Here is a 26759-nt window from a genome sequence, read left to right as displayed (position 1 = left end):
AATTTAATCTGTCTGCGTCTTCTGCGTCATATTTAATATAAGTTAAAATTAGTTTTAAGTTTAAGTTATGCATGAGTTAGTGAATAAAAATAAGATTTATAATATCTTATTAGTTTAATAAAGAGCTTTTGTACTACATAAAGCCAAAGTCTCACGTAAAACCAAAATCCCCTCACATACAGCACCAGCAAACTTCTTTGTTGCGTGCGTTCTGGCCCAATCTCTTTTAGTGGCCCTTCTGTGCCTTCAAGATCGAACCACATTGATTGAGCAAAGTTTTCATTCCAGTCTTTTATTCCCAGCCAATTTTCTCATGTCTCAGATCATTATTCAGCAAATTTAGCTATGTATGTGAATTCCTTGCCCTAAAGTACTACATCATGTGTACCAAATAAACATCTTTGAAGGCATCAGAACAATCTAGTACATTGTTGGGTTCCTTAACCATTATGATAGAAGTTCCTCAATAAACTTTATTGGGAGAGATAAAATCATAAACATAAATGCATACGTCAAACTTTATTGAAAGAGAATAAAAAATCTGTTTCAACTATTTTTCTGGAGAAAACTTTATTTTAAAACAAAGTCCGAAGACAAGGGTTCATTTATTAAAAATCAATATTTGAACAGTGTCGCTAATACACAAAGAAATTCACTTAATTTATATTTTAACTTACTTTTTTTTTATCATAAGTTGTTTGAATTATAGTATGTTATCTTGGCTTTATTCTAAGTTTTGAATAGCTCAAAAAATAATTTATATACATCGTCTCCAATTTTAAACCAATAAAAATTATATAGCATAATGAAACAATAGATTAAATATATTTTTATTCTTTAAACTTTATTATACTGAAGTTTTGAATAGAAAATCCGTTATCTTAATAATTACTGTTCAAAATGAAGGATATATTGAAAAAATGGAGGTGGAGATGAAAAGATTGAAGGTGCAAGTGAAACACGTTTAGAAAAAGATGATGTTTTGTCTTACTCACGGTTTAAGACTCTAAGCCCTATCCACGTGTCACGTTGCATGTTGAGCCTAACTACTGCATGCTGCCACCTTTCCATGCGTTTTCAATTCACACTTATACCCCTGTCCTACACCGCCGTGTACTCTCCAACAGCACCCTTCGAAGGCTATAAATGTAATTACATATTCACGGAGGACAACCCATAAAAACGCGAAGAAGAAGAGCCGTGGTAGCAGAGTAGGCAGAGGCAGCACGCGCAGACATGGTGGCAAAGCGAGGTCATGGCCTCACGTGCTTCGCACGTCTTTCACTCTTCCTCTTCGGTCTAACCCTATCTTCTGCTCACCAAACCACGGTTCAATGCATAGCCAGAAAGTTGAAGCTCGAGGACAACCAACTTCTGCGAACGGAGAAGAGGTTCAGAGTCTTCATGGGGAATTACGGGAGGAACTACTCCACACGGGAAGAGTATTTACAGCGTTTGGAGATTTTCGCAGGAAATATGCTGAGAGCGGCGGAGAACCAGGCGCTCGACCCCACTGCCATCCACGGCGTCACGCAGTTCTCCGATCTCACCGAGGACGAGTTTCAACGCCACTACACCGGTGTCAATGGCGGCTTCCCGTTGAATAATGGCGCCGGCGGTGTGGCACCGCCGTTGGAGATGGATGGACTTCCGGAGGATTTCGATTGGCGAGAGAAAGGGGCTGTCACCGAAGTTAAAATGCAGGTACGTATACATACATATATGACAAGTTTAGCTTTAATTTCTACGACTAACTACAATTCTTCATTGTTATGATTTTTTAAAGTGGTATATTTTTTTTTTCACTACTCACTAATTATTAGAAGTATTTAATATTTTATTTTATTTTTAGCTAACTGATTCCAGCTACGAACAATTAGTTAAAATGTCACTATTAAAAATTACATTAAAAATAAAAGTGTATGGGAAGAAAAATTGGTATGCCCATACATTTTTTCCAGGTCTAACCTTAAAACAAGTTTTGTAGGGCCTGAAGATTCTTAAGTTAACAATACTGTATGATTATTTGTGATCAGATTTGTATGACTATTTTCCGTTTCTAAGTGAAAGTCTTTTTTAAACTTAATTAATCTGTGTTACGAATATTCCATTTTTTAAGTGGTTCGCATAATTTGAAAACAGGGTAAATGTGGATCATGCTGGGCTTTCAGCACCACGGGATCTATAGAAGGAGCCAATTTTATTGCCACCGGAAAGCTCCTCAATCTTAGTGAACAACAGCTGGTAGACTGTGACAACCAGGTAAAGGACTGTTAGATGCTTATCTCTATGTAACTTGCTTTCTTCAACGCTTTTCAATGCATATAAATAAATGTCACAAATTTTATGCATCCCGATTCATTTGTGAACTGGGGTTTTACTTTACATGAATCCATCTTGCCCCTGATAACTTTTTGTTCAATTTCTGTTTCCAAGTGCGACATAACAGAAAGGACTACATGTGACAATGGCTGTAATGGAGGTCTTATGACAAATGCCTACAAGTATTTGCTGGAGTCTGGAGGGTTGGAGGAGGAGTCTTCATACCCCTACACAGGGGAAAAAGGTGAATGCAAGTTTGATCCGGGGAAAGTAGCTGTTAGGATCACAAATTTCACCAACATTCCTGTGGATGAGAACCAAATTGCTGCATATTTAGTCAAGCACGGTCCACTTGCTAGTAAGTCCCCCTAATAAAACAATCCTTAATGTTTAATGTTAGTAATATCTGTATGTCTTGACATTTATGAACTTTGATGTGTAGTTGGTCTGAACGCAATTTTCATGCAAACATACATTGGGGGTGTGTCATGCCCTCTCATATGCAGCAAGAGATGGCTCAACCATGGTGTGTTGCTTGTGGGATATAGAGCAAAAGGGTTCTCAATTCTGAGGCTTGGCAACAAACCATACTGGATCATCAAGAATTCCTGGGGGAAGAGATGGGGAGTAGATGGGTATTACATGCTCTGCCGAGGGCATGCCATCTGTGGAATGAACACAATGGTGTCTGCTGCAATGGTTGCCCAAACACAAACAACTACACAGAGTTATGCTTCCTATTAGCTGCCTACTTTCGCTACGTACTACTTATGCAAAAAAGTATTTATTTTTACTACTATAAAAGTTTTTTAAAAAAACTTTCATATGTACCGTAGTTTATAGACATGTGATGTATGATAATGTGTGTTCTATCTATGATAAGATCTTTGTAAGATGAAAATGGAGCATATCATGTCAAGAGTTATCTGTCTGCTATGTTACAAGAATTTTGGTTGGAGTTGATGAGAAAATTCTGCAATTTTAAAATGTGTGCGGGAAATTAGAAAATAAGATTCCGTTGCCGGGACTTGAACCCGGGTCTCTCGGGTGAGAGCCGAGTATCCTAACCAACTAGACTACAACGGATTGATGAATTGGCTTCCATATTGAAAATATATTAATTATTTATTTACATTTATTAACAGAAACAACACCATCTTACTCTTCACATCTGATCTTATTACTTTAGTTAATGTGTTCATGTGATTGAAGTACAAGCTGATAGAACAAACATGGTTGGAAAATTGACGTAATTAGATGAAAATTTGCTAATTTCATTAAATTAAATTGAATATTAATGAAAAAACTTTAATGACTTAGTTGTGTTTTAATGAGTATGAGACTAGGACTTATACATGGAATCTGCAATTACTAACGGTGATAAACTTCACACCAACACTGTTTTCATTTCATCTCCTGGACTGGCACTACTTAAATAAATAAACTTTTTCATCTACCTGCGCTTGCATTATTTTATTTTCATCATACCTCGAACCAAAATATTTATAAATTTAGGGACTTAAACTGGGCCATTTAATCTTCAATATAATAATTCATACCGCTTCAATAAATCAAAACAATCATTTGTATACTTGTCAGTTTCGTCTACATTGTGGATTTATTAGGTTGAGTTGAATTTCAGATTATATAATACATCAGAAAATTTAAAGTTGTCACTCAATATAATCTATAGAGGAGGTGAGTGTGTTTTAGAAACTAAGAAAATGAGTAATTTAACATGAGTTGGTGTATTTCCCTATAAATGAAAAAAAAAAAAAAAAAAAAAATATATATATATATATATATATATATATATATATATATATATATATGTATATCCCATTATTTGGTTTTAGAATCTTGTAGGATGCTATTAAATTATGTTTTAGTTATAACATTTCAAAGCATTTAACAATCCGTTGTAGTCTAGTTGGTCAGGATACTCGGCTCTCACCCGAGAGACCCGGGTTCAAGTCCCGGCAACGGAATTTTTATTTTTATTTTATAGGTTTCTATGTTATTTTTATATTTTGTTACAAATAGGTTTTCTTCTTTTTCGACGTCTCAATATACTGAGGGTGTTGTTTTAGATGACGTGTCAGTTTATACATAATTCTCACATGTATTTTGTAATTTTTAAATTGAAGGTAAATTGGGAAAAAGAAATTAAAGGATGCTCCTTTCTCTGATTTCAATTGCAGAGAACAATTTGATTTTGAGGTGTTCGCGTTTTTGTTCGTCGCGATTTGGGTTGTTCCGCTGATGGCTTGCGATTTCGATAACCTTTCCGGCGCGGTGGTATTTCACGATTAGGGTTTGTGCGGAGGAGTTTTGGGGCTCGCGATGGTGTTGTTTTTGTTTTGTGGTGGTGCGACTCTGGTGTAGAGATCTGGTTCGCGTTGTGATGGAGCCTTCATGCGTGGCTCACGAGGTGGTTCAATGAGGATGATGCGAGCGCACAATGGTTTTTCCAGTGTTGGTGGCTGTTGCGAGATGCATTGGAGGTGAACGGAGGACCGACGAGGTACTGATGGTGTTCCTGCTGTGGTTGAACAGCGTGGTGGCTGACTATAAATTTAGGTTTTGGTGGGTTGTTCTGAGGTAATTCAGATGGGAAGTCGAAGATGATGATGTGGTTCTATTTGATGCAGGTTTTTGATGCGATGATGGAGGAGATGATGTCGCTAACTGATGGTTGTAGCGAAGCTCGCAAGGAAGAAGAAAGGGATCTGGGATTTAGGATTACATGGCAATTGGGATTTTCTGATTTTTAGGTTTGCAGGTGATGAAGATGAATGTGCGGCGACCATGGAGGTTGGCGACAACGACTTGTGGTCCGATGAGGATGATGGTGGCGGAACAACGTGGCTGACGGCGGCATTGGCTAGGTTAGGGAATTAAGGTTTGGCGACAGCCTGTTATAGGATATTATTAGTAGTCAACTGATCGGCGGAATGTAGGAAGACGTCGAGTAGTGAGGGAGAAAAAGAAGGGAACCGAACGACTGAAGGTGGCGAGGCTACCGAGCGAGGCCGAGCAATGAAGAAGAAGGAGGACACCCAACGGCTGAAGCACGGGAGCCGATCGGTTGAAGATTTTCCAATTTAATTTGATTTTCCAATTCAACACTTAATTTAATTTGATTTTCCAATTTTGCCCTTACTTAAATTATATTTCCACTGTGTACACTTCATTTTTTAATTCAAAAATTTTAAAAATACAATTCAGTCACGTTTTTAATACTACGTAATAAGAAAATACAGTGTCAGCATGCCACGAAACACCCAACTTAACGATGTTTGAACAGTTTGACAGAAAACCTTTATTTGATCCAATTTTACAAAAATAAAGACCTAATTGAGATGTGGAAAAAGAAGAGGACCTATTTGACATTCTAGACCAAAAATAGAGACTTAAAGTAACATTAAACCTAAAATATAATATAACTTTTAGATAAGATATCATATTAATATATAAAATAAATGGAAATATTTAAAGGTCTAAATAAAAATTAATTTCTTTTACTATTAAAAAGTATTTGAATGCGTGCATTAGTTTATCATGTTTATGAATTTTATTTTTGAAACTAGCATTTGGTGTAGAAAAATAAAGTAAAATAATATATTTTGTTACGTAAAATTAATTAAAATATTGTTGGAAGACATTTTCCTAATATTTTGTCGATTCATTAATTCTTTAATAAAAAAGAGGTATTAATGTGTTTGATGGGTCATTGAAAAGGTTTGGTTTTATGACAAATGTATTTCATTTTCAACGTTATTTAATGTGTTATTCAAATTGGATCCTTTTCAAATCTCTATTTTATCGTTTATTGAGTTGTGCAAAAAGTTTTGTAGTTAATTACTATGTTCCTCTACCCTGATAATTAATGCAACTGAGTTTTAATTATTAAAAAGTCTTTTGAAATATATGTATTTGGCATTGCCAGTTTTGTTAAACGAGTGAATGTTGTCCTATATTTTAAAAACATTTTAAATACTATTACTCTATAAAATATCGCTATTTTATTTTAAAATATACCAATTGTAATTTTATTCTTAAGTCTTTAGTTATTTATCCAATAAATACTAACAGTTTTGGCCCATCTTTTATACTCATTATCTTGTTTTTTTTATATAAAACTTAGAAGTAATACGTTTTATATCTTTAATTTATTATCGCTCAAACCTATTATACGTTATTTTAAAATTACTTGCTCGCAATACATTCTTTTGGAATATTTATTCTTTTTTATCGCATGTTTATATTTATTAAATATATATTTTAATTGATATAAAAACTTAATTAATATATATATTATATTAATATAAAAAATTAAATATATTTTTAGTCTCTTAAATTTTAATACGAAATTAAAATTTATTTTCTCAAAAAAAACTTTGATATATTTTAATTTTTAAACTTATAAAATTAAATAAATATAATTGTTTTAAACTAATTATTTTAATTTTTTATAGGTCAAACTGTTCCCTGTTAGGAATTAATGATTAAGGCTTTTAAAAGTCAAAATATATCAAAATTCTCTTAAAAAATTATATTTTCCTGTAAAATTTTATAAACTAAAAAAAAATATCACTATAAAATAGTTATGATGGGTGATTGATATATCTACCAACAACATGGTTTAATTATTAACTATTATTATAATTCAACATAAAAACGACTATATCACAGGTAAAAGGAATAGTTTATAATTGTAGAAACCATAAATGTATTCAATAGACACAGAATTTAAAAAGATAAACTAATATAAATTATCCTTTTCCATATATTTATTTTACTTTAAAGACGTAACAAGAGGAAACGTGTGTGGTTCTTAGGAGCTGAACTTGTTGCCTCATTGTTATGACCTCAAATGACTAAAAGCCCCTCAAATGGTTTTTCAAATCTTGTCCACCTTCATGTCATCAATGGTTGGTGGAGGGGTATTGTAGTCATATTGTATTACACGTGTATAAATAAGAAACAGCAAAAATTTATCCAAACTCTACCATGTGAAAACAAAATTATTGTAAAGGGATAATTCTGATTATTTATAATAATCATTTTAATTTGGGAGAGAAATAAAAAAAAATAATACATGCAATAAAATTACTACTTTAAAAGAGAAAGGTTTTTCATTTTTAACATTGTGAGAAATTATCATAAATTCAGTGTTGAAAGAAATATTCTAAGAATTTATCATAATAAATAATTACAATGGTAAAAAGAAAAAAAAAAAAAAACTGGTGGCATGTCGCCACAGACACATGTCCGCAAGAAGAAATTGACAACGTAGAGAGTAGAGAAAATGCATGTTCTTCTGTTAATTGTTGTAGCTGAATGCTTGTAGAGTCTGAGACCCACGTTTCTAAATCGGACCTTGAAAATCTTAGCTTCTGATTCTTCTCCGATTAATTTCTTTGGTCGGCGACCACCACCTACCGTCACTCAACCACCATACGGGTATTTTTTGTTTTTGTTTTTGTTTTTTTAAATGTTTCATATGCTGGTTTTTTTATTCAGATCTGGTGCTGTTTTTCTTTTCCTCAATGCATTCCTCATTGAGGGACAATGTTGTATGGTTTTTGTCTCCTAATTAGAATTATAGGGAATCTCTTACTTTTTTTTGTTGTTGTTAGCTTTGTAATTTGTGTTCTTGGTAGGTTATGTTGCTTTCTTGATGAAGCTGTGTTGTATTAACTGTCCATTTAAAACCGACACAAGTTTTGAGCGGTATACAGTGATGAAGGTAAAATTGATTTGCGGGATGTTGTCCATATACGGTTTTTGGTTTGTCTAAATTTCTGTTTCCTTTTTGTTTATATAAAAGCAATGTGGGTATTTCAAGTCAGGAAGATTTGGGATCTAGAAGTAGCATATATGTGTTCTTTACCTAATGTATTTTATTTCAGATCTGGAAGGGAAGTGGAATGAATTAATGGACAAATATTTCGTTTCGTGATATTGTTTTTGATCGGAATTTGGGTATTATGCGCTAACTAATTCCCACATAGAGTAATATAGGATACCCGTTGAAGGATTTAGGTGCCTGGTTCTCCCCTTTTCATAGTTAGTTTCTAAAAGTGGGTTCTCTAAGTTTTTGGGTTACTTATCAGGATCCGAGTATCAAACTTGTATTCCAGTTGAAGTTGAAATATTAGGAAAAGCGTGCATCAGGTTTTGTATGGTATCAGGTTGGAGAGTGGGGGAATGCTTGGTTCACTGAATTTTCAGGTTGTTTTACTTTTGGATTTCGGGAATGATGCTCATGTATCTGGAATAACTTGAATTGAATGTTCAGGTTGTTTTACATTATATTTGAATTTTTGAGACTGTACTTTCTGTCATTTGTTCATTTCAATTACTGACTAAAATCGGAAAACAAAGCAGGTACAGGGTGAATTGGCTTGTTTAAAAATTGTTACACGCCATTGATGACTCAGAAAGGTTCACTTTATACATTATAGTAAAAGAGCATTACTATGTGTAGTGTTCAACTTTTACATATCACGCAGAGGTTTTGTCACCTATTGGTTCCTTGATAATACTCCAAATTATCATAATCTTCAGGCAATTGATGCCACATTAGAGATGAGATATAATGTGGAACCAATCAGAGAAAATGAGGTTTGGGGTAAGATAAGTTTTATGAATGTTGGTGCAAATTTAAAGCAATGGGTGAGGAAAACTACTGTTGAAGGAAGTTATTTATGAATGTTGTTGTAAAAAAATTGTGAAATTTACACTTCATTCAATTTTATCCATTTTTACATGTTGATTTCTTTTTTCCTTTTTCCTGTTTTATTAGTGTTGTACAACAAACACAAATTACACTTTGCCAATGATTTTCCTTTGAAAGTTGTTTCGTCATTATGCAGCAACAGTGACAGATGAGCACCAGTTCTTTTCAAAACCTGTGACATGAAAGTTGCAATAACTGTTAGGAAGCTTGGATGTACCTCTAATCTTTTGAAGGAAACAAGTATTAATATTTACCGTATAATTATTGCGTGGAATATCATTTAATTTGGATATGATGGAGTTCTGTGCTGAAAGTTCCCATTCAAATGGGAAACAAACTTTGAAGCATTCTAAACCTGCAGATGAAGTGAAAAGATCCAGTGAAAAGGCTCACAGAAATTCTCATTCCAATGGAAAGCAAAATTTTAAGCAAACTTCGATTTTTGTTAATCATGGTGAGCTTGTCATTGTAATGTTCATAGTCTAGTAAATAAATGGTCATTTTCCTTTAGCATTGTTTGTTCATCTATTCAGCTCTAGTTTACCACTTGAAAAGTATTAAACTATCCAGACATCCCATATAGCTTGTTGGTAGCTGTTTTATTCATGCTAGTTACCAGGATGGTATGTAATAATTTTGTTTATTAGCTGAAATAACATAACTTGAGGAATATGGAAGGAGATTGATCCATGAAATATCTTTCCGATCTATATCTATGAGGACTCCAAATATGTAATCAGAGAAAACAAGCTTCAAATACCTTTCTCGCCTAGTAAGAATTAAAGAAGCAAATAATGAAATAGTACTAGCTTTCTCATAATTTGTCAGGTTTTTTTTTTAATTTATTTAATTCTTCAAATCATTATTATATATACTTTTCTATTTTCTTTTTATATTTTAATTTTTTACTGTAACTTAAAACCTAATATGGATTGATATATCTGCAGCTGCAATTGCTTGGCATGAGGATAGAAGAAAATGGGTTGGTGATAGGTCTCAGCATCCACCAAGAATAGCTAAAGATCAAATTATTAGGTATAACTAAAGCCAACTTCCCTTTTTTCATTCACAGAATGATCAATCATTGTTATTAGAGTATAGTTATAATGAAAGTTTTCGAAGGTGTTTTATCTTATGTTTTTTATGAAAAAAAAAAACAGGAAATGAAATAATAATGCGTTAGGAGGGTTTTTTCACACACATTTTTCTAGTTTCTTATAGATAATTTGCAATTTTATTTAAAAACTAGAGTTTCTTCATTCATTCTTAAGAAACAGGAAATCACTATTCTCTTCCTTGTCATCTTTTATACCCGTTCCATGGTGAATCCTATTCCTCACCTGTCCTTTCCAATATGTCTTGTTTCTGGCATTAGAAGAACTCATATAAGCTGATCCCCTTTTTCTGATCTTACACTATTATAATTCATTTACATTTTACCTAATTCATAGATAAACAATAAATGACACGTGTAATTAAGTTTTACATATTTTTCTGGCACATGTAATAATAAGTTTTAAATTACTAAATTGGATGTAAACTTCAAAGTGGATTGAAGTTGACTTATATGAGCATCAACCATTATTAGAATGTCATAACTAGCTGTTACTAATTCTAAAACAAATATCCATGACTAGAGTTTCTTAAAAAAATAAAAAATTATGTTGTTTCTTTTGGGATAGGTTTTACTACAATAATCATTAAGACATTCCATTCACAATTTTACGTGATTTTTTACATTAGTTTACATAACTTAATCTGAAATGTACCTTTTGTTTTTACATGCCTGAAATGCAGTTCAGTGGTTAATAATTAAAAATCATCTGATGTACGAATAACTGACAGTATATAGGCAACTCATGAAAGAAATAAAAATACTTATTACTTGATTCATATTGAACTAAATTTAAGACTATTATGGAATTTTTTTTTTATATATCTCGCTCATAAAGATTGAATTGATGAAATATACAACCTTTTTATAAACTTTCAGAATCATGAAAATACAGTCTAATTATTCATTCATATAGATCACAATTGATTATATATTTATTAACAATTTCTATAATCTAATTATAGCAATTTACAAACCAATTGGTAATAAAACTTAGATTTATCTGTGGACATTTTCCCTAAAACTACAATCTCTCTCTAAAGGAAATCAAATAAAAAATACTAACAAAGTTGTACGGCATAATTTCATTTATACTCTTTGATAAAGTGAGGATTGAAGAAAAACAACATGATATTAAAACTTAAACACCAAAGGAGGGTTCAACTCCAAACACTATTAATTGGGAGAATCTCAAGACTTAAATATCAGTCCAAATAGTTTATTACACTCAAACCCAGTATTTGGCTAGGGCTATTAGTAATTCATTCATGTAGCACTTATACCATGCCATCTATAGCTAATACTGCAACGAGAAACATGCATGCATAAATCAATAGTCCGATTCCACCTGAGTTATACCAAGAATGTGGCTTGATTTTCCAAATTGCATCAGACCTAAATACCAGTGGTTAGATTGCTCCAAGGGGATCATTAAAAGAAATTAAAGTTGTAAACTGAGAATCCACATGGAATCTGAACTTATTGTGAGTGTATTGGAAAGAGAAGAATGAAGTATCATTCGTATATTCCAATCTTGTTACTGTCTACAAAGATTAGCTTGAATATACAGGCATATCCAAGCATTGTAAAAAAGAAACGAACAAACAACAGAAAAACAGAATTAACAGAATCTGTTTATACATGAGCAAAACTGAAGAAGAGATATACTATCTATATCAGCTCCCCCTCAAGCTGGGTGTAAGGATTTTGATGTCCAAGCTTGGAAACAACATCATGGAAAGGAGCAGGAGGGAGAGATTTTGTGAAAACATCAGCTAGCTGGCATGCTGAAGGAATATGAAAAGAGATGTATAAGGTCATCCAGAAGCTTCTGTCTGATAAGATAGCAATCAATTTCAACGTGTTTTGTTCTCATGAAAAGTGGGACTTCGCTATTTGAATAGCAGAGTTTCTATCACAAAATGTTGTATAAGGTGTGGTAATGGAGAGATGAAGATCTTGAAGGATATATTAAAGCCCTTGCAATTCACAAGTGAGGGAGGCCTAAGCACGGTATTCAACTTCTGATGAAGACCTTGAGACAGTTGTTTGTTTCTTGGATTTCCAAGAAATCAAGGATGTGCCAAGGAGAATGCAAAAGCTAGAGACAGAGCATTGAGTGGAGGCTTAGGAAGCCCAATCAGAATCATAATCCAGGTAGATTTTTTGGTCCAAATCATCGTGAAGAAATGCATTGTCAACATCTAGCTATTGTATAAACCAGTGTTTGGCAGCAGCTAGCGCGAGGACAAGTCTCACATAAGTCAACTTGACAATTGGAGAGAATGTTTCAAAGTAATCTATCCCTTTAGTTTGTGTAAATCCCTTTGCAATGAGCCGAGCCTTGTATCTATCTACCAAACCATCTGCTTTGCTTTGACTCTATAAACCCATCCACAACCAATGGCTTTCTTGTCAGGAGGAAGAGGAGCTAATGTCCAAGTATGGTTTTGATTGAGAACATCTATTCCATTGCCTCATTGCAGCAGTCACTTTGAGCAGCTTCCTTGAAAGAAAAAGGTTCAACTTGGGCAAAAATGTTGTGACAAAAAGAAGCATGATTAGAGGAACATTTATCATAAGAAACAAAATGATGTATAGGGTAGGGAGTAGAAGAATTAGAAAACGAATTTGAAGCAGAACCACAATAGTAATGTTCTAAGTAACTTGGCTTGTTTTTAACCTGAGTAGAGGTTTCTGATATTAGGAGCTGTAGTTTGAGAATTATCAGAAACAGTGTCAATAGGAGTAGTATTAGGGGAAGAAACTGTGGCACGATCGACTAGATGATCAAGCAAGAGGATGAGTCGCCATGAAAGGTCTAAGAGAAAGAATAGCGGAAGCTTGCTAAACTGATACCATGTGAGTGTATTGGAAAAGAGAGAAAAGAGAAGAATGAAGTAGTATTCGTATATTCCAATCTTGTTACTGTTTACAAAGATTAGCTTGAATATATAGGCATATTCAAGCATTGCAAAAGAAACGAACCAACAACAGAAAAACAAAATTAACAGAATTTGTTTATACATGAGAAAAACTGAAGAGATATACTATCTCTATCAATTATTGAATTTGAGTGCCTTCACTTTCTTTTCTTATGCTTTCTTTTGTGTACAAATATATTTTTTTCATATAAATTCTCTTCAATACATGTTAGGGATGTTTAGTCCTATAATAGGGACAAATGTACACAGAAAAAAAATGTGTTTTATTACCAATTGCTTTGTAAAACCCCTATAACGTGCGCTTCAATAGTTTTGACTTAGCTTCTTAAACAACTCTAATAGTTTTGAACATCTTTATGTCAGCTGGTCAACGTCTTATGAAGAGCTGCTTTCAACTAACGAACCTTTTGCAGAGCCAATTCCCTTACCTGTAAGATTCCATTACCTGAAAGAATCTAATCTAATGCATAAAAAATGTATGTGTTCAAATGGATGTCATAATGTAAAAGTCTATTTATAGCATGCAAATCTCGAAGCTTGAACTATAATGTCAACAATCAAGTTAACGCTCTCTTGCCACTGTTTTGATTGTTGAATCATAAAGAACTTCAATTTCTCAAAGTATCTCTCTTATGCACAGGTCTTAGCTAGAGTCTTAAATTTAAGATTTAGGCCTTCTTAGAAATTCTCATCCAAACATGCTGATATGATATCGCGAGGGGTATAAATTTAAGACTGGTAAAATGTAAGGTGTAAAAATTTGAAATTCAAAGAAACATTAAAGGGCATATCTTATAAGATTTTTTCGAAAATTGTAAGAGTGTTTTAAAAATGTAGTATGTAGAGACCCACTTAAGGTAAAATAAGATCTCATGAGAAGGTTTAATAAGACTGTTGCATTGGATATGCTCTCAATTTTTCTTAACCAATTTACACCTGCATCAGTAATTTTAACTCAATACTTGTTCATTCGTTTTGTAGCTTTACCAGCTATTCCATTTTATAGTAATTCATTTGAAGCTAAAAAGACTTGTTGCATAATATACCTTCCATGCACTGAAACAAAATTGGTGGATTGGTGGTGACTTACGCAGGAGATGGTAGATTTCTTAGTCGATATTTGGCATGATGATGAAGGCTTCTTTGACTAGATTGTTGGAAGTTTTGGTTAAATGTCCAATGAAACAAGAACTGTGTAAAGCCTCTAATATGCAATGACTTCCATTGCTCTTGTAGGTGTCCGCGTGCACTGATCATGATCGTAGAGGGAGACCATCTATGTTCTCCGCGTTAACCTCAGCATCTAATCCTTTTATATGTAGAAATGGTTAATGGTTATTATTTTGCATCATTTATCTAATGACAAATTTCATTATATATACACACACCCACCATAAAAAAATATATTATTTGTATCTCATGATCCATCAGCAAACAGACAAGTTCAAATCCATGCATTAAATAGATGGTTTGATCAATGCTACTTTTTCATTTCTAAATTCAATTGTGCCACAGTTGTGTTTTGTTGTGACTTCCGGTGACAGATATAGGATTTCTGATGGTGGAATCATTAATTTTTTGTGGAAGCAAAGAAGTAATATCTAAACTTTTGTAAAACACATAATATTATGATTAGAAAGATCTAACATATATATATGCAATTTGAAAATTGTTATTGTTTATTGTAGTAGCATCATAAAATTAATACTAAGTTATTCTTACATTTACATCTTATAACATTTTACAATTATTTTAGGGAAAAAATTATGTAAGCAATACTACATTCTTTATTGGAGAAAAATAATTGTTAAATATATACATTTTTTTGAGGATCATTGCTCGCAGTTAGAGATGATAACCGGGTGGGCTGAGTATGAGTTTATGTATTTCAACTTCATTCTCCAAATAAATATTTATTCTCGATGTCTTAATACTTTAATTTGGGTTACATAGTCCAAAATGTATCTGGGTCTATTATGATACTTTATTAATATTTATTACTGTAGTATTTAATCTATAAAACAATAATATTTTTATTATGATTATATTTATAATTTTTAAGTTAACATCTTTAATAAATATGATTTTAATTTAAATTAACATAATAATAATTTTATATTTGTTATATTTTTAAGAATTATTATATATTTTTTAATGTATATATCAAATTTTATTTTATTATTTTCAAAATAAACCTATCTTAGTAGATACGTGTTGTGTTCGAAACATATATTGTACATCATAGATTTTCACTCTTATATCTAAGTGGTGTGAAATTAAATTTTTATTTCATTTTCATCAAGAAAAAAGTAGAATTTTATTTTTCCTTGTATTTTAGAAAAAAAATATCGTCAAATATTTAATATTAAAACAACACATATTTTTCTAATATCCAATATTAATAAATAAATTATAATTATACAAATATATAATAAAAATATAAAACGATAATTAAATAAATGTTAAATAATTATAAAAAAAATCAAATAATTACTTTAAAAATAAGTTAAAAATAAAAATAAAAATTAATATAATTTTTTAGGCTATTCAATAAATTAAAAACATTTTAATAATTTAAGAAACAATACATTTATACTTTTGGTTACTTTATTAATCCGTTCCCATCGTTGTTTTCCAATACATTTATTTAAAAAGTATTAACAATATATTCCGAACACAATTTTTATTATCAAACACAAATCAATTCACTTTAAACATAGTTTTAGAAAAATAAATGATTTTATACAGTTAAGATCATTCAGATGAAGCTGACTACATAAATGCTAAAATCTTTATTAAAACACACAATAAAAGAGCCATGGATAAATTCCGGTATTTTATTTTCCCATCTAAACTTAAAAACCATTTTACTACTTTCACAACAGGGAGAATCTAATTAGAATAGCAGATTGTATCTACAGTACAACACGATGATTTGCACAGTATATCTAAAATGATTTTTTGTAGTTTTTAAAAAATCTTTATATACTGAAATTAAAGTCGTTGTTTCTTTTTCTATTTGTTTCAAAACTCCATTTGTGTCTGAGGTAAGGTAAAATAATAAACTGTTAGCAATTGTTATTTATTACAAATAGTAAAAACAATTAATTCTTATGTATTTTTACTATTTTAATCCTAACTATCTTTCATAATAATTATTTTTACTTATACTAACTGTTTTATTATTTTAGTAAAAATATGTCCACTGGTTTTAAGTATACTATAATTATTCCGTTAACTCTAAATAAATGTTGCACATTCCATTGCTGAAGAGAGAAAATTTCTCAAGTTGCAGTCCCCATGGACCGTGGCAAACATTTTTTGCAAAACATCACAAAAATTTTGTTACGCCATCAGCAGATAAAAAGTTACGTCAGTATCGTTATCACTATCTGATTGACGTAACTTAAACAGAGAAGATTAGTAAGGTAAAGCACGATTAGATATTAATCAAACAAAAATGCATTAAAACGAATGCTTTGAAGTTGCATACACGATAGAAAGAAGTTATATTAACCTTTCAAACCATCTGGAATAGCAGGTACGTTTTCAACTAAAACATAATAATATTTTACTGTTAATAAATTTACTTTGAAGTTATAAATAAAAGATAAATAATACGTTTTCATTTAAGACGTTTTCAATATGTTTTTATATTATTAATTTTAAGAACCTATTAGAGTTAATAGATGTTTTAAATAAGGAGACAACTTATTTTAATTTTAAAATTTTAATAATATAAAAAGAGTTTTATTTTTTTTTAAGATTTCTAATTCCTGAATCATTTTTTTTGACTATCCAAAAGTATCTAGATTATCATAAGAGTGATATCTACAATGTCATTCAATCCGTCTTCTATATAAAGTAAGTCAATTTCTACTTTTTTTTCTTTTATTTTTAGTTTAAGACACATGTAAATAGATTTATACACGTGTTATTTAATTTTTTTTTTAGTTCTTTGTCGATTAGTGATTTTAAAGACTTATCCTTATTATAATTTTATGGTCTGTAGATACAAATAAAGTCATCTGAATTGAGACAAGAGTATTTTGCTTTTTAGTGTTGTGTGAGTTTCCCAACTAAGTAAGGAAAGCTGATATTGTTTTAATCTTTTGTTAAGAAGTATGAATGTATGTTTGATAGTTTGTGAGATTTATGTTTTGTTTAATAAGTTCTTGATTGAAGATTTCTGAGTGATGTTGAGTATATTTGATGGGGAATTGGTAACTGTTTAAATTTTAATGTTGATTGTTTGAAGTTATAGAAGATATAATCTATTATAGAATTTATAGCAATGAAGAGGAGAGTGTTTTAGGGTTGTTTTACTCTGAATTGAGAGTTTGGTTTTAGAGGAGCCAAGTTGAAGTAATAACTGATGTTTGGGATCGATATTAGAGTCATTTAAAATTTGTATAAAACTTTAGTTAACAAAAAGGAATTATGTTAAATTGGGGAGTAACAAATTGATAAGAGTAGTAGGCTAGTTTAGTGCTAAATAGGAATATAAATTTTGATAGGTGAGATTAAGAGATAAAGAGTAAATGGAGAATCCTGATGTTTAAAGTCTATTCTTAGGCTATTTAGGACTTGTTTAGTGGTTAAATTTATCAAATTGTGATGAGGGATGAGTATGAATGAATTATTGACTTTAGAATGGTTTTTAGTTTCAGTGAGTTAGAAGTTCATGTGAAAATAAGACTAATAGAGTTTAAGTTGAGTCATGAACCCTTGAATGAGTTTAATTAAAGTTAGATGGGAATTGTAGATGCATGTGGAGTTGTGAGAGTGGTAGTGTATGAGGTTATGAATGTATGAAAGTATGGTTTAAGAAGAGTTTCTAAGGAGAAATTTTTGTTGGTTGTTTCAATGAGAGTAATGTATTATGTAGGGACTCAACATTTGAAGTTATCCTAACACTCTAATAATCACTTCATCTCAAACAGGGGAGGAGATTATGTAATGAGGAGTAGCAGAAGGTTTTAGTCTATAGTCTTATTTTCTTTGTCATAGATAAGTGACATATTAATTTTGTGTAATAGCTTGAGGACAATTATTTCACCATTACAAATATACAACTTGTCATAGTCTAACATTAATACATATACCTGGAATGATAAAATCTAAAGATTTTTTTTTATGTTTATATTTGATTTAAAAATGAATTATGTTATATGAAATTTTATAATTCCATTTAATATTACTTCTTTTATAACTTATCATATTTTTTTAATATTATTTCTGTATAATTATATATATATATATATATTGAATTATTGTTTTTATATATTTTAATTAATTACTCATAAAAGTAATAAAATTATACATACTTGAATGGAGTAGAAAGGTAAGATGCATGTGTAGTTTGGCACGTTTAAAGACGGGTGGTTGTAAAGTATGGTTGTATGATGCCACATGTCCTTGAAAGCGAAACTTTCATAGCACGCAAGCACATTTTATTACAATCCTGAATTTGGGTTTCGCAGAACAAAGTGTGGGAAAGAAAATGGGACACTGTAACCGCTGCTTCTTCACGCTGTGCCCTCTTCTCCTTCTTCTGCTGCTTCCTTCTCCCTCCGGCGCGGATCTCCAATCTGATTTTCCGGCGAAGATCAGAGACCTTAACCTTTTCCCTTCACAAGATGTCAACATCGTTCGCCACCCTAATTCTCACGCCAACAAACTCGTCGAGAAACCCCTCAGATTCCCAAACTTGTTGACTCTACAGTCTGGCGTTTCACTCGACAATTTGGCTCATTCCGCTGGTTACTATCCTATTGCCCATTCTAATGCAGCCAGGTTTGCTTCTTTTTTTTTTTTAAATAAAAAATTGATTGAATGTATATGTTTTCACTGTACCTTACGTGCATGTTGAGTTAAATGGTAAAACCCCAGTTTATCGTTGATAGTATCATTTGTTGTTTAACCTTATTTTTCTTTTCAGGAAAACAAAACAAGAAAAACATTAACCCTTTTAGTTATGGTTACGTTTGTCTAAACGACTTATTTAATACGCGAAAAACACGTTTATTATATAGGTTAGCTTTAGCCTGTGGAGAAAACTTAATTCATTTTACCTCGAGAACTTGTAGATAAGTTTTTAGTTGTTTCCATATAAGTTCTAATTAGTTTCATGAGCTATTCTGGAGAGCTTATTAAATTAATTTTGGAACATAATTCTAAACTATTTTTTAGAGCACTTTATATTAGGATGAAGAGGGGAAAAGAAAATGGTTGAATTAAATATTCTTAATTCTTTTATGTCGGTGAAATATGATTGTTCCGGGGAAAATGCTGCAAATCCTTGGTATGCATTTATTATTTATTTTTGGGTTTGGGTTGAATGGTGCAGGATGTTCTACTTTTTCTTTGAATCACGGAACAGCAAGAAGGATCCTGTTGTGATTTGGTTGACTGGGGGACCTGGTTGTAGCAGTGAATTGGCTTTGTTTTATGAAAATGGCCCTTTTAAGATTGCTGACAATATGTCCCTTGTGTGGAATGATTATGGTTGGGACAAGGTAATACTCATATCATTTGTTGCCTTTCAACTGCGCCTTTCCTACGTTCCTATGATTATCTTGTATGAGGTCTTGATAAATTGCCTGGTGACCTTTCAGGTGTCCAATCTTCTCTATGTTGACCAACCAACTGGAACTGGCTTTAGTTACAGTACGGACAACCGTGACATTCGTCATGATGAAGAAGGAGTGAGCAATGACTTGTATGACTTTTTACAGGTACTTGTGTTAGCTCAAAACACTCGTTATACAACATTAATGCAGTGTCTACTTATTTGGTTGCCTGACTTGTATTTATTGTTTCTTTTTTGGAACAGAAACTGTATCTCCTATCTTTTTATTCTCTAGCATTTCTTAATGGCTCTTCTTAGAAGACCAAAACTAAGCAATGTGTCGTTATCTTGAATTTTGATTCAAACACTTCGCTTAGCTTCATCAGCAATGTCTTGTCTTAGCAAAGTTTTCTGTTTATCCTACAGGCTTTCTTTGCTGAACATCCTGAGTATGCAGAGAATGACTTTTTCATTACCGGTGAATCATATGCTGGACATTATATTCCAGCTTTTGCAGCTCGAGTCCATAGGGGAAACAAAGTTAAAGAAGGGATTCATATAAACCTAAAGGTCTGTTACATTGATATGTGAGCTATTCTTCTTAAGTTTTAGATATACGATGAAAGGTGAGTAGACTTGCTTGGCTAACTGGAAGTGGTTAAACAGGGATTTGCCATTGGTAATGGGCTTACTGATCCGGCGATTCAGTATAAAGCATACACAGATTATGCACTGGACATGGGCATAATTCAGAAGACTGACTATGATCGCATCAACAAATTGATGGTCCCAGCCTGCGAATTGGCAATAAAATTATGTGGTAATTCACATGTGATTTTGTTGCATGCTCTGCTTCCACTGGATTTTGTGTTTCTTATATTTTGTAATTAGAAGCTAAGGCTATAATTGAACTAAACAGAGAGAAATGCCATAAATACTCATGTATTTATTTTAACGAATACTAAAGACTTTTGTAAATCAGTTATATAAAATTGTGCTTTAGAATTTTGTATTGTCCACAGCTTATCCTACAATAGTGTAAACTGGATAATCATATCATTTTCAGAAGTATGTAATAACTATCTTGAAAATAAATGCATTACTTTTTTCCAAAATCACCTAGTGGGATAAAGGCTTTGTTGTTGTTTGTTTAAGTGCATACTACTTTTTTATTATGAATTATTAGAAGGAAGTTCTCCAATCATATTTAGAGTTTCACGTTAATAATATGCAATGGATTTAATGGGAGACCAACAGCCACAGTACTTATGTCACTTTATGTGATTTTATCCTTGTATGAAATAATTTTAAAATTCAACATGTAATAATATTTTCGTGGATTTTAACTTTCGGCAATCATGTGGCATTTGAGCAAGTTTAATAATCCTGATCAATGAACCAAGAATTAACTGGTTCTCACTTGCTTAAAAAATCCTTTCAGGTACTGATGGAACAATTGCGTGCATGGCTTCATATTTTGTTTGTAATACGATATTCAATTCCATCGTGTCACATGCTGACAATATCAATGTGGGTAACAAAGTTGCTTCCTCTTCTGCGAGTTTTAGATGTTTTTAGTACCTTAGTTTACTTGTTTGCGGAATATAATTAACTTTACTGAATTATTTGGGAGGCCATTAAGCATGAAGCATGGTCAAAATACCGGCTTTTTTGTTGATAGATATTCTGATACCATGTTAAAATATCTCTCAATCTACAAAGTCTGTTGTCAAGTTCGAAGGGAAGATGGATTTTGATTTTCTTGAGCGAATTTCATAAGTTTTTCTTGTGTTGCAGTATTATGACATCAGGAAGAAGTGTGAGGGGAGCCTCTGTTATGATTTTTCGAACATGGAAAAATTCTTGAGCATAAAATCTGTTCGGGATGCACTAGGAGTTGGAGATATTTCTTTTGTGTCTTGTAGTTCCACAGTTTATCAGGCTATGCTGGTGGATTGGATGAGGAATCTTGAAGTTGGTATTCCTTGCCTTCTTGAGGAAGGAATCAATATGCTTGTGTACGCTGGGGAATATGATCTCATCTGCAACTGGCTTGGTAAGTGCTTGTGCCTTTAAAATTTCATGCATTAGAGTTTTCAATGCAATGTGTAATGTTCTTTTTCCTTGTGGGATGAATTCAATGATTAGGTAATTCAAAATGGGTTCATGCGATGGAATGGTCAGGGCAGAAAGAATTCGTGTCCTCACCCGAAGTTCCTTTCACAGTTGATGACTCTGAAGCTGGACTATTGAAGACCTATGGACCATTAAGTTTCCTAAAGGTATGTATCTCTCTTCCCCACCTCCAAACCCCCACACGCACAAAATGATTACTCACTTTGATATTTTACAGGTTCATGATGCTGGTCACATGGTGCCGATGGATCAGCCAAAGGCTGCTTTAGAAATGCTCAAGAGGTGGACTCAGGGAACACTTATAGAATCTGGAGATGATGTTGACAAATTGGTTGCAGAGATGTAATCACTACTTATGTTGTAATTAGTTCTACAAAAATACAAAAATATGATGCAATAATGAGAGTGAATCAAGGCCGTGCGATGTAAAATGTTGAGATCTAAATGGTTTACACTTCAAACTTCATATCCGTGGGATTTTCAGTGCTTACACATTGCCGAGTGGCACACGGATCCAATCCATTGCAAAACTTTCATTTCTTTTATATGATGAAATTATTATATATTTAAAGAAAAGACTAAGATTTCATCCAGTTTTGGGAAACTGAATCTAGTTCTCAAACATTCATCGGGAATTATAAAAAAATGAAATTCAATGCTTGAATAATATAATTTTACTTTCAATTTATAAAAGTTTTCGTGCTGTATATAATTTACACGAATTTTAGGTACTTGTTCAAATAAGTAAATATGGGAATATATTTAAATTGAATAATTGAGAGAAACTAGTATCAATTTGAATTATAAATCTATTTGGTTTAGCTGATTAAACAGGGAGTTATTCATTATAATAGATTAATTAAAAAGAAATCAAACATAAGAGGAAGAGTTATTCTTTTAATTATTCTTGGAATAATTTTATTATCTTTATAACTAATATATTAAATTAAATTTAATAAAAATTAAATTAAATTATTGCAATTAGAAATTAATTTAAATATATCAATAATTTCTTATTATTGTGAGTATATATATATTTGTTGTCATCAGCTCTGTGTGTAAGAGTCATAGTGGAAGAAATTGGAAAGTAGTGAGGAAAATCATGTCATCTGCTACTTCCATTGGATTATCAGCAAATTCGTGGTTGCGCTATCACGTATCAATGCCTCCTTCATGTTTTCCAGTTTCAGTGTCTTATTCTTCTTCTTCTTCAAACTCTTCTAAGTTCTGCCATTATATTCGGAGAGCATCCTATGAAGGTAAAATTGACAATCTTATCACTGTCTTCTCTAATACCCAATTGGGGCATTGTGCAGTTCAAATCAACACTCCTACCCACCAGTGATGTTAAATTTTTATTTTTTCTTTCTATATCGCGTAGTATAGATTTGGACTTCGAGCTTCCGAGCTTACTTATGTAACTTCTATATTGAGGGGAAAAAAATTCTTTTATTCAGAGGGCGTTACGAACTACAAAAGTCTTTATATAATGTTTTTCTATCGTGCAGGTCTTCCTAATGAGGTGGTTGAGGACTCCAAATTCGTTCCTTTGAATGCAGAGGATCCTATATATGGTCCACCTGTAAGTCATGGTTAGTTTTGAATAACATGTTTTCAATCACTTATTATAACTTTTCACGTCACTGCCACGATAAAATAATTTTCAACATACACACTCATAAAAAATTCCTATTAACGAACTTTTCATTGAAATCAAAAGTTATCTTCTAGTGTCTCTGATAGGCCTTGATTCCTATTTATTTGGCTTAGAAAATTTTAATCGAGTGAGTTTTGTGTATGTTCTTTTCACTCTATCTTGACTTGGGTCAGAACTTTGTAATCTGACTCTGACTTTATATTTAGTCAAACCCACGTTTCTTTTGTTCTGCAGGCCTTATTGTTGTTGGGCTTTGAAGCAGATGAAGCTTTGAAGGTAGATTCATGTCTTGAAATATATACGATGCCTTCTGTTTCTTTTACTTTCTATCTCTTTACTTAAGTGGCCATTCAGTGTACTTGAATTTCTAATCAACCTTTGCTCTGGTTATTGTTTGTGCTTTCAATTTGATGATCCAAAATATCATCGATGAGTAGCTTTTATTGATATTGTTGCCACTGTTGAAAATCCTGTATATACCTTGTAATGTATCATTAATTTATCAGCTGTCAGTAAATTACTATAGTAACATAGCCAATCAGCTTACGATGATTATACAGTCATATGTTACTTTAGATATATTTGCATTAATGTCATTTAATAGTATAATGTCCATCTTGATATTGAGCAGATCCAACAGCTTTTAAAAGAGTTAGATGGTGAATTCCTGAAGGTAACATCTCATTTCTTCTCTTTCATGGCCATTTTTTTTTTAAACCAAAATCAATGGGGTAAATATTCTGTAAGAAAATGAAGAGGGGAAGGGGGCGGGGTTGATTATTTTATTATTGTTTCCACCAGACTATCCTGCTGTAGACTAAAAGATCATTCTTTCTAATGAGTAATTTCTTGACACAACAAATCTACAAAATGGACGGATAATATAACTGGCTGCTCTTGTAAAAGTCAAATAGTTTTCAGCCTTTTGTTGTGGATCAATAATTAGAAAAAGATGAATTTTTGATAAACAAAGGACCATTTTGATCAGAAGGCAAAATTTTCATACATATGCAGAATAACTAGCTTGTGCTCGACCTGATACCGAATAGTTTTATAATTTTATTCTTTTGTTACATCCGAGTAAGCAACATGGGAATATGTCATTTGAGATTGAAAGTATTTTGTAATGGGTACAAACCTGGCCCCATGAGAGGTCTGATTAAAACACCTACTTAAATGGCCAAATATTGTTTCAAAGTCATAACTATATAATCCATGCTGTGCCTCTTTTACCTACAAGGTGCATTCGTAGCTATCTCAAGAAGAATTGAAAAAATAAATAGGGAGTATAATGTGTTGCATTGCAGGTCATCTATTGCACAGAAGACATGATTACAAGTTCACTTTGGGAGGCAATGCATACAACACAACAGAGTTTGGAAGAGGTCAAGGTATAAATATTTATGTATTACTTTCATCTAACATCTTTCTGTGCACTCGTCGAGAATTTGAACTCATAAAGTGATAATAAGTAACAGAAGAAAAAGTTTTTCCTTTGTTATCGCTGTCTACCATTTCATACATATTCATTATGTATTTGCAGTTTGTCATGTAGACTTTATTGTATCAAAACTGGAGAACTCACACCACCTCTAATTTTGTGAGCATAAGAATCTTGAACCTTGCAGCTCTATATATGTTAATAAACATGCTTCTAATTCACTACGGAACTTTCACCTGGACAAAATACTTCTTTTTACTGAAGGATTAAGGTGGCACATATTGATATTTCATTCGGTCATGGCAATCCTTAATTTATGAATTACATTGAAATCTCTTCATGTTCAGTATTTTGTACCCTGCAGATAGCCAAGTCACTTCCCCGGATATGTTTCTTGTCTGGTTTAAGCGGAGAGGAGATGATGATGTTCATAGATTCTTTTCCGGAAACTGGTAACAAAAATATGATCACACCCTCAGTTGTTCCTTAGCGTTTGTTGAAGATGAAATCTTTCTTTCTGAACATTCTCGGCAGATTTTTCACACGTTCACTATGGTTTTGAAATGTTTGTTATGCAGGACTAAAACCAGCTGCATTTGCTGCACTTGTTCCTAACAGTGCTAATAAACCCCTGCAGGAATTGATAGAAGAAGTAAAGGGGGACCATGAGACGTTGGTATGTATTTTTTTTTCGGAACAATTCTTTATCATTTTCAATGAGCTTATGATCAACAGGAAACAATATTTTATGACTGCAGACTGGAGAAGAGTTATGAAAATCTGAATTCCCATTTAATCCAAGGAAGCAATGGGAAAAGCAACCTGATCTGATAAATCTACACTAATAAATCTCAATCACGATAGGAATTTAAGTGTAGAAAATTTGTTATTGTTCCCAACTGTTTTACATAGTACTTAATTGGATATTCTGTCGTTAGTAGTAACTTCTGGAAAATATGGATGGAATCTTATTCTGTGGTAAATTGTATATTCTAAAACTCATAAATTTGTACTGAAAGTTGAGCCTTAAGGCAGAACAAAATTTTAAGCAATTTTTGGATGACGTTTGACCAATAAGAGTTGAAAAAGTATTTAGTCGTGTTAAGAGAATATTCTGAACTTGTAAAAATTAAATGTTTCTCATCCACAAAATTCAATCGGGAAACTTTGCTGAAGAAGACATCATTCAATATTTGAACCAACAATTTCTCGAATCTGAAATAAAGAGTTAACCTTCACAACACAACATGGCAACTTCTTCCTGCACCTTCATATTCCCCACCTACACCCTTCAGAAATTAGGCATTGGTGGGTGTTGTAGTGGTTTTATTGTGTTGTGACCAATCAGAGTCTGAGCTTGTAATGCTTAGTGATGGTTGCTAGTGATTTGTGGGTGCTGGTGGAAGGTGCTCTTGCATTGCATGTTCGGTGAATCTTTGTTTTTCATTTTCTGTTCCAGATTGAAATATTCAATCTAAAATGTATAATTAGAAATATAAATTAAACATTCCAGAATACATGTATAAGATGACCATGAAGATTTTGGCTTTATTTATTGGCAGCAATCATAGAAGAGGAGTTAAAATGAATTTTGAAGGTTCTCCAGTTCCCACATTGATAGTTCATTTTCTAGGTTTTGTAAAATATTTTAGCACTTTCTTTACTTGGGCCCAATTCAATGATAAATAATGTCTTCATCGCAACAAATAATAGAGTTGTTCACATTTCATTAAATTTACTGTAAAATAAAACTGGCAAACTAAATTTATTAAAAAATATGCATTCACATTTATTAAAAAATAGCACAGCAACTTTCGCAAGCACAAAC

At 32.2% G+C, this 26759-nt stretch overlaps 4 protein-coding genes, 1 long non-coding RNA gene and 2 other non-coding genes across 15 annotated transcripts; 6 read left to right on the top strand and 1 right to left on the bottom strand.

Annotated features, from left to right (window-relative positions):
• Positions 1-1103: 1103 nt before the first annotated feature.
• Positions 1104-3223, top strand: LOC108325138 (probable cysteine protease RD19D). The gene is made up of 4 exons (XM_017558152.2): positions 1104-1704; positions 2143-2262; positions 2437-2680; positions 2765-3223. Exons 1-4 carry the CDS (start codon positions 1237-1239, stop codon positions 3064-3066), a joined length of 1134 nt encoding a protein of 377 aa, XP_017413641.1. The 5' UTR covers positions 1104-1236; the 3' UTR covers positions 3067-3223.
• A 112-nt stretch (positions 3224-3335) lies between these two features.
• Positions 3336-3408, bottom strand: TRNAE-CUC (transfer RNA glutamic acid (anticodon CUC)). The gene has a single exon. It is a non-coding gene; the product is annotated as a tRNA-Glu (tRNA).
• Positions 3409-4209: 801 nt separating this feature from the next.
• On the top strand, positions 4210-5508 carry LOC128195927 (uncharacterized). Its single transcript, XR_008247843.1, has 2 exons — positions 4210-4846; positions 4974-5508. It is a non-coding gene; the product is annotated as an uncharacterized LOC128195927 (long non-coding RNA).
• TRNAE-CUC (transfer RNA glutamic acid (anticodon CUC)) lies at positions 4238-4310 on the top strand. The gene has a single exon. It is a non-coding gene; the product is annotated as a tRNA-Glu (tRNA).
• Positions 5509-7547: 2039 nt separating the features above from the next.
• LOC108326437 (uncharacterized) lies at positions 7548-14649 on the top strand. Of its 9 annotated transcripts, XM_052874978.1 has the most exons (7): positions 7548-7788; positions 7989-8074; positions 9204-9307; positions 9429-9521; positions 10015-10102; positions 13490-13556; positions 14363-14649. In XM_052874978.1, exons 3-7 carry the CDS (start codon positions 9247-9249, stop codon positions 14456-14458), a joined length of 405 nt encoding a protein of 134 aa, XP_052730938.1. In that variant the 5' UTR covers positions 7548-7788; positions 7989-8074; positions 9204-9246; the 3' UTR covers positions 14459-14649. The 9 variants fall into 9 exon arrangements, with proteins under 9 accessions (XP_052730938.1, XP_052730937.1, XP_052730936.1 ...); XM_052874977.1 differs by lacking the exon at positions 7989-8074 and having other exon boundaries at positions 7549-7788; positions 8442-9307; XM_052874976.1 differs by lacking the exon at positions 7989-8074 and having other exon boundaries at positions 7550-7788.
• A 3916-nt stretch (positions 14650-18565) lies between these two features.
• On the top strand, positions 18566-22378 carry LOC108326487 (serine carboxypeptidase-like). The gene is made up of 9 exons (XM_017560017.2): positions 18566-18922; positions 19476-19644; positions 19744-19863; positions 20124-20267; positions 20364-20517; positions 21139-21227; positions 21495-21753; positions 21846-21979; positions 22051-22378. Exons 1-9 carry the CDS (start codon positions 18630-18632, stop codon positions 22177-22179), a joined length of 1491 nt encoding a protein of 496 aa, XP_017415506.1. The 5' UTR covers positions 18566-18629; the 3' UTR covers positions 22180-22378.
• A 511-nt stretch (positions 22379-22889) lies between these two features.
• On the top strand, positions 22890-26020 carry LOC108325370 (uncharacterized). Its single transcript, XM_017558435.2, has 8 exons — positions 22890-23092; positions 23342-23415; positions 23725-23766; positions 24122-24163; positions 24798-24881; positions 25296-25383; positions 25510-25607; positions 25690-26020. Exons 1-8 carry the CDS (start codon positions 22936-22938, stop codon positions 25705-25707), a joined length of 603 nt encoding a protein of 200 aa, XP_017413924.1. The 5' UTR covers positions 22890-22935; the 3' UTR covers positions 25708-26020.
• Positions 26021-26759: the final 739 nt, after the last annotated feature.

Source organism: Vigna angularis, chromosome 3 (assembly GCF_016808095.1).
Source record: "Vigna angularis cultivar LongXiaoDou No.4 chromosome 3, ASM1680809v1, whole genome shotgun sequence".
In the NCBI taxonomy this organism is placed as follows: Eukaryota; Viridiplantae; Streptophyta; class Magnoliopsida; order Fabales; family Fabaceae; genus Vigna; species Vigna angularis.
The sequence above is the reverse complement of the archived record's forward strand: the minus strand, read 5'-3'. Positions and strand labels throughout refer to the sequence as shown.

What these genes read in the sequence shown, in the direction of transcription:
- LOC108325138 (XM_017558152.2), top strand. Translation starts at nt 1,237, where the DNA reads ATGGTGGCAAAGCGAGGTCATGGCCTCACGTGCTTCGCACGTCTTTCA. An exon ending in TCACCGAAGTTAAAATGCAG is followed by an intron (nt 1,705 to 2,142) that starts GTACGTATACAT and finishes ATTTGAAAACAG; the next exon opens with GGTAAATGTGGATCATGCTG. An exon ending in CAAGCACGGTCCACTTGCTA is followed by an intron (nt 2,681 to 2,764) that starts GTAAGTCCCCCT and finishes TTTGATGTGTAG; the next exon opens with TTGGTCTGAACGCAATTTTC.
- LOC108326437 (XM_017559945.2), top strand. Translation starts at nt 9,359, where the DNA reads ATGATGGAGTTCTGTGCTGAAAGTTCCCATTCAAATGGGAAACAAACT. An exon ending in TTCGATTTTTGTTAATCATG is followed by an intron (nt 9,522 to 10,014) that starts GTGAGCTTGTCA and finishes ATATATCTGCAG; the next exon opens with CTGCAATTGCTTGGCATGAG. An exon ending in CAGAGCCAATTCCCTTACCT is followed by an intron (nt 13,557 to 14,362) that starts GTAAGATTCCAT and finishes TTGCTCTTGTAG; the next exon opens with GTGTCCGCGTGCACTGATCA.
- LOC108326487 (XM_017560017.2), top strand. Translation starts at nt 18,630, where the DNA reads ATGGGACACTGTAACCGCTGCTTCTTCACGCTGTGCCCTCTTCTCCTT. An exon ending in GCCCATTCTAATGCAGCCAG is followed by an intron (nt 18,923 to 19,475) that starts GTTTGCTTCTTT and finishes TGAATGGTGCAG; the next exon opens with GATGTTCTACTTTTTCTTTG. An exon ending in ATTGGCAATAAAATTATGTG is followed by an intron (nt 20,518 to 21,138) that starts GTAATTCACATG and finishes AAATCCTTTCAG; the next exon opens with GTACTGATGGAACAATTGCG.
- LOC108325370 (XM_017558435.2), top strand. Translation starts at nt 22,936, where the DNA reads ATGTCATCTGCTACTTCCATTGGATTATCAGCAAATTCGTGGTTGCGC. An exon ending in AAGCAGATGAAGCTTTGAAG is followed by an intron (nt 23,767 to 24,121) that starts GTAGATTCATGT and finishes GATATTGAGCAG; the next exon opens with ATCCAACAGCTTTTAAAAGA. An exon ending in AGATTCTTTTCCGGAAACTG is followed by an intron (nt 25,384 to 25,509) that starts GTAACAAAAATA and finishes TTTGTTATGCAG; the next exon opens with GACTAAAACCAGCTGCATTT.